The 12719-nt window shown below is 33.8% G+C and overlaps 1 protein-coding gene across 6 annotated transcripts in view; it reads left to right on the top strand.

The window, feature by feature from the left end:
• The window catches only part of LOC108578660 (dentin sialophosphoprotein-like), a 122135-nt gene extending 110475 nt beyond the window's left edge, over positions 1-11660 (top strand). For 4 of the 6 annotated variants that reach the window (XM_017942031.1, XM_017942029.1, XM_017942030.1 and 1 more), the window contains 7 exons: positions 9446-9583; positions 9738-9890; positions 9970-10148; positions 10221-10424; positions 10506-10673; positions 10759-10852; positions 10930-11660. In XM_017942031.1, coding sequence (XP_017797520.1) covers positions 9446-9583; positions 9738-9890; positions 9970-10148; positions 10221-10424; positions 10506-10673; positions 10759-10852; positions 10930-11213 — 1220 coding nt within the window. In that variant the 3' untranslated portion in view covers positions 11214-11660. The remainder of the gene's footprint in view (positions 1-9445; positions 9584-9737; positions 9891-9969; positions 10149-10220; positions 10425-10505; positions 10674-10758; positions 10853-10929) is intronic. The other 2 variants (XM_017942035.1, XM_017942032.1) reach the window with 2 other exon arrangements.
• Positions 11661-12719: the final 1059 nt, after the last annotated feature.

Genomic DNA, 12719 nt, shown 5'->3' with positions numbered 1-12719 from the left:
CAACTGGCGATCCATTTTTGTTCGGACATCCTTGAGAATTTTTTTTTTCTCCTGCTTCGTGGATGAAATTGCATCGGATATTCGATACGCTGGACGTTCCACTGATAAATCAGATTGTTATAGACATCGTGCTGGGCCTTCGTATCTGCAAAAAAAGCTTCCACGAACAAAATCGTGTAACGTGTGTGATTTTCACAGAGAGAGAAAAAATTCGAAAAAAGAAAGTTAAACCTAATGTTTCCAATTTGCGGAGAATACTTTCTCTCGAATGTCCTGTATGAGGTATAATCTACGTAATTGGCTGTAATTAAGACTAATGGAATTGAATTTGTGTCACTGGGAGAACCTGCTTCTTTTTCCCCGTCTACAATTTCTCGCTATTACAAGATTCTATTTTAATATGAAACACAATATTACCCTTTGTGATTGCAAATTGCTGAAAGTAATTTTCTTCTCGACAACTCAAAACTTTCTAATCGAAACAATTTACACAAGAGGCATGATTTTTATGTCCACTAAATCTTCGCAAATTAAATTCAGTGAGTGAATCACGAGAAACATCGAAGGTGTATACACGTGGTGAGATAAAAATCTGTGAACCAAGAAGCAAATGAAGTATTTCTTTTGTAAATTCTATTTTTTACAAACACACATTTGCACAATTCTTAATTTTATAAAACAACAAACACTGTGAACAGTATAATTCTTTTTACCGCCACTAAAAGTATAACAATGGACCAAATTTCCAAATATTCAGCGTAATTAAAGAAGTTAAAAAAGATGTGCTTGAAAAAGTTCAAATAATACGCGGAAATTCTCAGGAATAAAAAGAGTGACATATTGGGTGCTTGGAGTTGTTAGAAAAGGGCGTTTCAGCGATGAATATGCAACGAAACTGTGTTCGAAATCGGCAAGGACGAAATAGACAGGATTTTCGAGGAGATGTGATCGTGGAAAGGATCGATAGGATGGGCAAAAGTCCGGTTGAGGGAAGTGACGATGAAAAATAATGCTTGCCCTGCATTATTACTCGAATGCTAAGGGAGTCCGTGCCACGTTGAGAAAGGTCACGGCTGCCTGGTGGAGCGAGGACGATGATCCTGTTTACTCGAAGGATCTCATCAAGGAATTCGAGATCGAAAATCCTCCGCTCGAGGACGAGCTCGCTTGGATTCTGAAAAAAGGTACATATATACCACTGTCGTCGACCCTTTTCACATTTGCGAACCTTTTCAACGGTGCTCGATCGTTTCCGGCGAAAGTTTGATATTGTCGCGGATAAACGCGCGTCCTTCGTATAGAATCCTGATGGAATTTCTTGTAACTGGAAGTGTACAACCGGGGATCAAAGGACAAGATCTTCTTGCAGTGAGGATGTTGTTAGAAGATTGACTGGTTAAAATGAAATTTGTTTGAACCTGTCTCTGGTAAAAATTGAGAAAAAGACGAAAGATTGTTGAGTTAATTTATTTTTTTTTTTAACTTCGAGTGAAACTGGATTTTTAATTTTTCTTGGATATGCTTATAATTAGCTTGTATTTATGCTTATTTAGCGTTGTGTAATTAGGTATTTAAAATCACATTTCGGTAAGATATCACAGAAAAAGGTGCAGTTATATTACTATCGTGCAACTGTTTAAACATAATTTTATATTACCTTACGATATAAATAAGAGAAAGTAAAAAAAAATTAATCGGAAACAATTTTCAAACTCTAAAAATAATTGTACAACAGAAATGTTGAAAACCCACAAAATACTATAATAAAATTATTACTATCACTTCTCTTTTTTTTTTTTTTACAAATTGTATGCCTTCGATAAAAGGAAACTAATTTTACACTAAACAAATGTGACGAGGAAAGACCACAATTATACCATAAAATGTGACTCTTTGGTAAATTGTACATTGAACAAGCCAACGTTAAAATTGCGAAGAGAAAACATGGGTACCATTAGCGGAGGGGAACGTCGAAGTATAAGATTCAACTCGCTAATTGCTATTTCTGACAGGATTGTACCGGCTATAGAGAGGGTACGATGTCATACTATTAAACCGTAATGGGGTCCCATGCAAATCGTTTCATCGTCGGGGTTACGTTTAAATTATACCTATTTCCAAACTAGGAGAATCGACGTAACCGCGTAGAAATTGGTACGTCGACGTTTGTTTCTTTTTTTTTTTTTCCAAGTTCGTATATTCGAGCCTCTTACGAAACGAGAAACCGAGGGAAAAGTCGAAGGCGGCGTGCGTTTAAGGTCGTCGAACCAGCCGAAGCGAGATTCCATTTTAAGAACAAAGTGCAATTGAACGCAACATTTCAGGGTCGTCGATTCATGTTCTCACGTTGTGTTAGGTCAACGATCGCTCGACTGCCACTTACATACATGCATACGAATCGGTTCGAGCGAACCAACATTCCATCCTCCTAACGTTCACGATAGAGACCATTTGAAAGTTTTGTTAGGTTATGTGCGCACGACGATTCGAAAGTTGCAAAATTATTTTCGAAATGTAACGCGTTCGAAAGTTTCTTCGTGTCACTATTGTATTTCAAATGTAACGTGAATCAATCGTTATTTCTATTATTATTTATTGTACACAGAGTTTTAAACTAGTTAAATATTTTTTCATACAGAAAGGTTTAAATACGGTGAAAATTAGTTTTGATTAATTTTTTCTTTATGGTGATGAGAAATTTGTGGACAGAATCTCTTAAGAATATTGCTTTAATAGATATTAATTATGAATATCGAATTATGTTGCCAGAAATTTAGATTAGTTAGAAAATTTATTTTAAATAGATTCTGTTTGAATGTTAGTTGCAGTGTCCAGTGATTGGTGAAGTAAAAAATTCGTATTTATAGGATATTCGTATTGGAATTAAAAAATATATACATTAGGCGGTGTTAGGTGCATTTTATTCTAAAATATACATCTACAAACTCGAGAAGCTTTTTTGGTTATGTTCGCCGCTAAAGGGAACGCCGCTCCGAAGCGTTTCTAACCTCATCTATAATTAAAAGTCGCAACATAGACCTATACTCGTGCACACCGTGCATACAGGCGTAGAGTAACGCTGTTAGGTAGACTTTCCTTTACAATCTGCGGCTGAGGGCGCGAACAACTACACCGAAGACAAGCTTTGTTCGTTAGAATCTTAACTAAGGTGAACACTGTACACACTGTGCTTTTCGAAATTGAACTATGATTAGAATATACACTATAGAAGTACAGTAACGCTGTTAGATACGTTTGATTTTGAATTTTGTATTTAACAGTATGAAAAATTTTTGTTTTTTATTCGTAATATAATTAAACGCAAAAATATGTGAATTTTTAAACTTACAAAGTTTGTTTATTTAAAGGTTTGTTTTCATGTTGAATTTGTGAAATTTGTGTATCTTTTTTATAGGAAATGTTATAGATACATCTTACAAGTTTTTTTTAGTCCTTTTTATACATATTTGTATATTAGAATTTTGAAATGTTGCTTAGAATTAAAAATATAATTTAAAAAAATACTTTTTTCAACTTTTGTATAAAGAAATCTTGTTAACAATGAACGAAGACATATGAAATTCGCTAAATATCAATTCTTTTATCTGTCTTCGCAAGGAACATATTGTTCCAATATTTCTTGCGATTTTCGAAAATGTTTACTTTCGAGAAACTATACTTAAAACAAGAGAACACCTTTACTCCTTTTCTCCATTTATTTTTTCTACGCTTAGAAAATTTCGTTGTTGAATTCCCCACTACTACAATAAATAAAACCACTCCCAAGGAAGAGTTGAAAAGTGTCCGACACTTTGGAAGGAAAAAAAAAATTCGTCATTTTTAGCCGTCGAAACAATTTTCCGTTTGCCTGATTTTAATAGATTATGCGTCATTTTAAACCGGCCGAAAGTTTGGAATCACCCGCCAATTTATATTAATATTGAATCTGCTGCTGATTCTTTATTGATTTGAAATTGATATTGTGGAGATCAGTAGCACTTCACCTCGTTTCGATTGATTCGAATGATAAAAAAATTCGTTGGAAAATCATTATAAACGCTAACCTTTTTGGGAAATTTTTGTGCAACTTGTAATGCACAGTGATTCGAAACATTTGGCCGGTAGTGTACGTACTTTTTTCTCAAGAAATGATTATTTTACCTAAATACCTTCGCAAACCTCTTAAAACAATGGAACTTCTTCAGAAATTGCAGAGAATAACATATTCCTAAAGTAATGTATTCTTATTTAAATACCTATCCAAACTTCACCAAAATAATTTACGACAAATCGTCGATTCAGCTTGGCAAAAGCTCGCCTAAACGTTTGCACATTTCTGCATATATTACAGATTCTTCCGCCCGCGCGTGTCTAAATATACCAAAAATTAAATTACACAATGATTCGTAGAAGTTCACTCTTGGAGGCACACTGCGTAAAAATCCGCATCGAGTAACACTAAAAACCGCACGATCCTCTATCAGAGAAAACAGTCCTCGGCACTACGGCAGAAAGCACGGTACCAAACGCGCGCGTTCACCATCACTGGTGTCTCTGTCGGTATATTTGCAACGCGTTCGTTCCTCGAACGCCTAAGTACTACTGCACAATCTCTTCACCAGTCAGTAGCTTGATGATCTTTGCAGAGAAAGCCTGCCTCGTAAACGTTCCGCTGACTTTTACGTCTTCAATTTATATTACTCGGTATCCTATCGCGGTTCATTGTCTTCGGTTCGGTGCATTTGCGGCTCGTCTGTCCTCGTTCGGGAATTAAATCCTTGGAATTCACTCTACGATCGTCGCAAAACATTCAGTGAACTCGTGCTCTCCGCGAAGTATACTCAACGTTTTGCGAACTGTTAAATGATTTTCAATCGAACTCCCGAAAGTTTCTGTGTGATTCGAAAATTGTGCGAAAGTGATCATTCTCTATGTGCGATCTTTGATACAGGATTCTTGATAATACAGTGATGAAATACTAAGTGCTACTGTCGGCAACGACAGCTGTTTTTCAAATATTTTTACACGAAGAGGAACAAGTTTCGTTGGATCGATTATTCCCAGTAACGTGCTGTTGCAACTTTTTCCATAAACTCGTGTGACTGCAAGCGGTGTCGCCGTAGCGTTAGCTTCTTTCCCCGACACGGAAACCGGGATATTGCATTTCCAGTCGGTAATTGGACGACATTCGTACAGGAAAACGGAGAATTCCGAGTTTCTCTCGCTGCTCGGTTTGCCAGATATAACGAGATCATCTGGCGTGCAAAGGAAAATTACACCGATTCGAGTCCTTGTTCGACGATCAAGTGTTACGAAATTGTTGATGCACCACGTCGTGTGTGAGGAGGGAAAGTGTCTCGTGTGATTTTCACGATTGTTGCTCGTGTGAAAATTACGTAAAGGGGGACTGCTTCTTTTTTTTCCTGTTAGTTAGTTGGTCCGTTATGTAATTGTTGTAGGCAGTTCTTTTGATCGATGTTGGTACGATCGAGTATTTTTTTTCTTCTTTTCCTTTTAATTGCTAATCTTTGTTCTTGAGTGTTCGATTGGTGGTCGTGTCGTAATTTAGGTCATGACTGGATTTTCAATTCGTGTAGTCTTAACGAATCGTTCCATGAACGTGTTTCTCTGATATTGGTAGAAATTATTCGAACGTATTTGCGTTTTTGTTTCTTAGCCAGGTCTTATTAATTTGCACTAAATTCGTTGTGAAATTATTTTTTACTCTTTATATTTTTAAGCTTATAAGAGCTAGGTACAAAAGGACACAATTGAAATGTAGGAGATAATATCACCTTTTTTGTTTTCACATTTTTTCATTTTTTTTTTTTAATTTACATTTTGAAGTTTATAAGAGTTAGACGAAAAAGAGCAGAATTGAAACGTGGAAAAGAAGATATCTTTCTTGTTTTAACCTTATTTTTCATGTTTTTTTTTTTTTTTACAATTTACCTTTTTAAGTTTGTAAATGTTGGGTAGAAGAGAAGACAATTGAAACGTGAGAAAGGAAATAACAGGTCACACGTGATCTTTAAACGTACATTGCGTTACAGTAGTTCCTCGAGATTCCTGAATTTAGATGCATTTTCTCAATTCTTTTCCATTGCTCTACAAATTCCAGATGAATTCTGTTTGTTGCTCTGTGATCAGTATTGCACAATTTGTATCGGAATCCGGAGATTTCTTACTCGAAACACATCAATCTGCCGACTTTTATGGCTACACACGTGTGTTTAGTGTGATATTTAAGAAAAAGCAGTCATCGTCGCGTGAAAATTGGATCGTAAAGTGAGTCATAGTTACTAGTGAAAATTTATTGGACATTTCTTTTTTTACCGAATATGAGTCATTTGAACACGTCTACATGTTAACCTTTTACGTTTGACGTTCATTATCGTTAAATTTTATTCTTTCTTATTGCTTAGTCGTTCACGAATGCTTAATGAATACGCACATGCACACTCTTGCCTGACATTTTCCATGTAATTAGATTCCAATACGTTGACTACATACTGGTTTTTTTTTTTGCTCGTCAGTGAATCAACCATGAGTTACATCATTTCCACGTATAACAGTTATTAATTTTTATTGTGTCTAATGGAACCTTGTCTCTCGATTTAGAACTGTAAAGAGAATTAATTTCACCTTCTTGTTTTTTTACAAGTGTGAGTATTGCAAAAATGACTGATATTTCGACATGTTGAATAAGTAGGTATGAAAAGTAGGAAGAAACGTGAAACCTTGTTCCTTGATTTAGAACTATAAAATTAATTCAATTTTTTTTTATATTTTCTTGCAAGTTTTGAGTATTGAAAAAATGACCAAAATTTCAAAATGTAGCAATAATATAAAATGTACGGGAAACAAATCGTTCCATTCTCGGAAAAAAATAATTGTTTTAGCAGAACTTCTCGAATCTAGATGAATATTTACACCGTAATATTTAGTTAGGAAAAATAGCGATTGTATTCAATTGGTGACATTTCAATTAAAGCTTTACCTTTGTTCACTGTGGTGAATCACTGATACGGATTAAAAGAGTCTCGAAAAAAAAAAAGAAAGAAAATTGAAACTAAAATTATTTTCCGAAATGTTTACAAAAGAGATTTCCGAATAATTCTCTGTTCGTGTTTTGTATCGAAATCATGCTCTCAGAGCACCGTTTCACGAGGATTATCTGTACATCTGATATTCTCAACAGGTCTGCGTGGAGTTAGTCGCTTTTAATTCCCTGGAAATTATTTGACTTCTTGAGCGAATCGTGTCCTACGTTGAACGTCTGATTCTACTTGTTACTCGAATAATTAACGATGATAACGATAAAAGGATAAAGCTTAAGTGGTGAATTATTACAATCGATTCTCTATTCACTTTCTTTTATGTTATTTTATATAACAATTTGACAAAAATCTAAAATTAAAACAAATATTAATAAAAGGCACAAAAATGTTTTAAAATGCTAAAAAGTCTTGCGTAGCAATTGTAGCAAATTCTTAAAACTTCAATTTTTTTCGAGTATTCAATTAAAAAATATCGTTATATGTATCTAACAAAAATTTCCATCGTTAAATGTAACAGTTCACGTAGCAACGAACATATTAAACACGCAAGCGAAATTAGATTTCATTTATGGTAAATTTATGCATCTACGATTGGCTCTGAAGCAGGATGAAAATTATACTCTTAAGAAAATCGAAATGCAAGAATTCGTGGAAAATATTACGAAGTTTAATTCGTGTTCAGATTCAACTCGAATTTTGCAGATTTATTTGACGCCCACCGATTCATTTTATTCCATTACAGGCTGAAACTGAACAGCACTTCATCCTGTTGACGCATGGATACTGGAATTCTTTCCAGTTTCGCGATTATTGTTTTCCCCGTCTCCCCTGTTCTTTTTCCTCTCTTCTGCGCGCTTCTGCCGTTATTCTCTCTTTATCTGACATATTTGCGTCCACGAGAGTTTTTCACTTTTCGTCCCTTTCACCTTGTTTTTCGCTCTCTTTCTCTCTCCTGTTATTCATCACGATTTCGTACATGCTCGAAAAATGCTGGTTGCTTCACTACTACTCTTTGAAGAAGAACGAAACACAAGTAGAAACAGAAAGTGTTTCGTTTCCCTTTGCAAAAATTAAAACGTATTGTTGAGCACGAGTTTTTTTTTATTGATTCACTCTCGCGTGCTACATTTGAGAAGCAATGTTTTTTCTTATTTCGCTCCATTATTTATCCCACGGTGTACGGGAAAATATTTTTTCCACGTATCTGAATTTTACTGTAAAATAGAAAATTTAACGTACGTTTGATGTCTTATTTTCGTGAAAGTGTCAAATAAATTTCTATTCCATACCTTCTGTTAAATTATAAAAACATTTCTAATTTCTGGAGTAAGAAGCATTTCGAATTTTTCACCATTTTTTATTTCATCTTTCACAGTTTCCGTTTATTACGATATTATATATCTCTGGAACTCTTAATAATCATTATAATGAAATTTTATGAGAAGCTTACACAGACCATAACCTAACATAACCTGCATACTTTAAATTATGAAATTCTATGGCACGTGTTGCTATTATTACGACTTACTTTCTCCCCATTAAATTCATATGGAAATTACGTATACGTGTAAAGAGTTGTTTAATGAAAAATTCTTCTGTTTTACTTGCCGCTGTGTATTGTAAATGTAATTTTCGTCACCGTTGTAATTGATCGTTTAGTACGACTTATTTCAACGTTGCATAACATTGCCACCCCTCGTGAGAACGTTTGATTAAGTACTTGCGACCTATTTTATTGCCATTTCCTCTTGTAGGCCGAGCTACTAGAGCAAGACAGATTTGATTGTAGTAGAATTTGAATGAATGGCCCACTATTATGTGATTAAGTCTTTAGTATCTTTTTTTCAATTATAATAAGGCCGTTAATCTGTCACGTTTCCGGTACTATAAAATATGAGTGGTTCATTAGAGATTTTGATAATTGCGTTTTTAGAAAATTGCTATAGGAAATCATAGTTGTTTTAAGGAATATATTAAGGGATAATTGTTTTGGATAATAAAAATTTTTATATTTTTGTTATTTTCATGTAAAACAATCTTTGGTATTAATTATAATATTTGAATGTAGCGCCAAAATTTGGGATTCAGCGCCGAATTGCGTTGTCATAACCTATCGCAACGTAAAAGTCGCAAACCCGGTTATCATCAGCTAAGCTAAATCAGTAGGTCAAAAGTGTTGAGACTAAAGTGCTTCAATATTTGAAAGTGTCAAGTGCCAATTTCTTATTACATAGGTTTAAAAATAATTAAAAAATCAGTTGTTTGTTATATTAAAACTTGAAACATAACGTGTAAATTGTAAGAACATTGTGACATCGCATAAAAAAACATGCTTCGCCGTAACCAAAAAGCACTACTCTACTGTGAACTGTTTGGGCTTTCAGAGGAGGACGAATCACAGATCTTCGTAAAGTTCTTCAAATTTCACAAATGTTACGACCTAATACCAACCAGCGCCAAATTGGTTGTGTTCGATACGCACCTCCTCGTAAAGAAGGCTTTCTTTGCTCTCGTTTACAATGGTACGTTATAAAATTCAAATTAATTACACAAAGTTTTCATAATTTCATTATTCAAAGCACCAATTTTTTATCATATATAAAGCTTTTTTAACATTCTCATATTTATTATTGGAAGGATTGTCTACTTAGTTGCTTACAATAATTTTATGTGCAGGTGTGAGAGCTGCACCATTATGGGACAGCTCAAGGCAAGAATTTGTTGGTATGCTAACTATAACAGATTTTATAAAGATCCTACAGATGTACTATACCAGCCCATCTGTTACAATGGATGAATTAGAAGAACATGAATTAGATACATGGAGAAGTAAATATCTTTTCTTTAATGCTTATCTTATGAATTTCACATTCGGTGATCTAAATATCTTTTGAATTTTATATTGTAGAAGTTTTGAAGGATCAAGTTCATCCATTAGTGAGTATTGGCCCAGATGCATCTTTATATGAGGCCATTAAAACTCTAATTCAAAATAGAATTCATCGTTTGCCTGTGATAGACCCAGATACTGGAAATGTTCTCTATATCTTGACACACAAACGAATTCTTAGGTTCCTTTTCCTTTATGTAAGTACAAGACAAGAGATTATAGAAGTCTGAGAAATATATAACAAAACTGTTATGTTAATTTCATTACAGATACATGAGCTACCAAAACCATCTTTCACTAGTAAAACATTGAGAGAATTAAGGATAGGTTCATTTGACAACATAGAAACAGCAACAGAAGAAACTAGCATAATTTTAGCACTCAAAAAATTTGTTGAAAGGAGAGTTTCTGCATTACCAATTATTGATACTGAAGGAAAGTTGGTTAACATTTATTCAAAGTTTGATGTTATTGTAAGTAAATTTTATAAATCTTACTTGATACATTTTGATGTTTGATTGTATAATTATTATCTTACTCTTATATTTTTACAGAATTTAGCTGCAGAAAAGACATATAACAATTTAGATGTTTCACTTCAAGAAGCAAATGAGCACCGTAATGAATGGTTTGAAGGAGTTCAAAGTTGTAAATTAGATGAAACACTGTTTACTATTATGGAAAGAATTGTTAGGGCAGAGGTACAATTTTCACATCATTTAGTATGTCTTATCTCTGAATCAATATTAAAAAGAATTTTTTTTAATTAATATTATTTTTTAATAAAAATGTATAACATTTTTTTAGGTCCATAGGCTAGTAGTGGTTGATGACGATGATAAAGTGATCGGTATAATTTCTCTATCTGACTTACTCTTCTACCTCGTTCTTAGGCCTTGTGGTAAGAACACACTTCAATCTGTACATTTTCATTATTTAAAATATATGAGTCCTAAGGAAAAATAAATGTCCCTATAGGTGAAGATGGCAGTAGCAATAAAGATAGTTCTATATCATTAAGAGCACAGAATTCTAACGCCTCAAAGGCTCCGAGTTCTGTGCAGTCGGAGGCTTCTATTGCTGATGGTGACGCAGACGCTGATCAGGATGCAGCTGAAGTAAACCAATCTGAAGAAGCACCCGCAACACCTAGTCCACCGCTGAGTCCTGCAGCAACAGATATTTCTGAACCTCAGTCAACCTTAGTAAATCAGTCTCAAGAATCTGCATGGAGAGAAGTAACCGTATCAGGAGGAGAATGAGGCAATATTATCTTAAAATGCTATTAAGCATGAAATTGTGAATGAATTTGTGACTTTAAAGTCAAATTTTGCAGTGCAACAGCAAACAAGCAACGAACGATTAAGCTTGTTTTTCATTTCTTCTTAGTACTTTGCATTTTGTTTACTTAAGAATTTACGAAAAACACGTGGAATATTGTTCTTTGCTCGTTCAATGAATTTACGTTACAAAAATAATTGTTATCTGAAATAACGAAGTCACGTTGAGCGCGAAAAATAATGAAATGAATTTTGCTGGACACGATAAACGATAACGCGATGTTGCATACTGTATAAAAGTTGATTAAGCTTAATTTTTTATGGTACAAATGCTACTCAGCATAGACGTTCGAGCTTCTTGCCAGGAACGATTGCTACGCCATTATCTGCTCAGGGTATAATATCTGTACACCCTTTCTTCAATCGTACACTGGGAATGTTACAACAGAATTTTCAAGGAAACAAATAGTTGTTTCTCGCATCCTTTACATTTATAATGTTGCTATGCTCCTTCTTATACTGGAATTTGTATTTTATTTCAGATCAAAGATTACGAAATAATTTACTTTATTTACATCAGATAGTTTAGAAACATGTCCAAAAGACATGAAAGAGAGTAATCGTATATTGAAGAGTGCTCCATAATTAATAAATATGGACCTCGTTTTTACAGAGGCCTTCCATGCTTTTTCCTGACAGGAACGAATAACTACAGTTCTAAGCAAATGTCTAAATATGTATATCTTGTATGCTTATCAAAAAAGAAAAAAAAAAGAAATAGCTTCTTATCCGTGAACTATCACGTTAGATGTCTGAATATTAGAAACTGATGTGCATAATAAACGATTGCACAGCAGGTGATACTTTACAAAAGGAAAAAAAAAAGGAGAAAAAAACATGGTGCTTTTGATTTTGCATTAACAGCTGACTCTGATGTAGCAATCAAACGAAAGTAGTGTGCATACAATAAATAACAAACAATAAAATACGAATAGTATATAAAATATTAAAAATTGATTGTGTTATCATGTATGTAACTTCTATACAAGTCTCACGAGATACTTTTAAGTACAGGAAAGCAATACTTACATAAATTCAAACTGCGATCTGTCGTTGAATTTATATGTTATTATTTTATGTAACTTAAAAAGAAAAGTAATGTTTACAAAACGAAAATACCTTATTAAGTATCAAGAGGCCTACAAGTGTGAAAAATGAGAACAACTTTATTATTAGCATGCGCTGCCACAGTTCCAACCAATGCTTTAGACGTTTAAAGGTATCTGCAGCACATCATTGAAGTTAATTGTGTAATAACTTAATTTTGAACATTTTTATTTTAGACTTGTGTGTACATATGATTTTATTTAATAGTGCGTCTTTTGAATGATTCTATGTTTGTATTTAATTTACATGAAGTTTTTATAAATTAACTACTATGCTCATGAATTTTTATTTACAGAAAAAATGAAAATTGGAGAGCATATT

This window comes from Habropoda laboriosa, unplaced genomic scaffold, assembly GCF_001263275.1.
Source record: "Habropoda laboriosa isolate 0110345459 unplaced genomic scaffold, ASM126327v1 scaffold45, whole genome shotgun sequence".
Taxonomy (NCBI): Eukaryota; Metazoa; Arthropoda; class Insecta; order Hymenoptera; family Apidae; genus Habropoda; species Habropoda laboriosa.
This window is presented reverse-complemented; position numbering and strand designations above follow the sequence as displayed.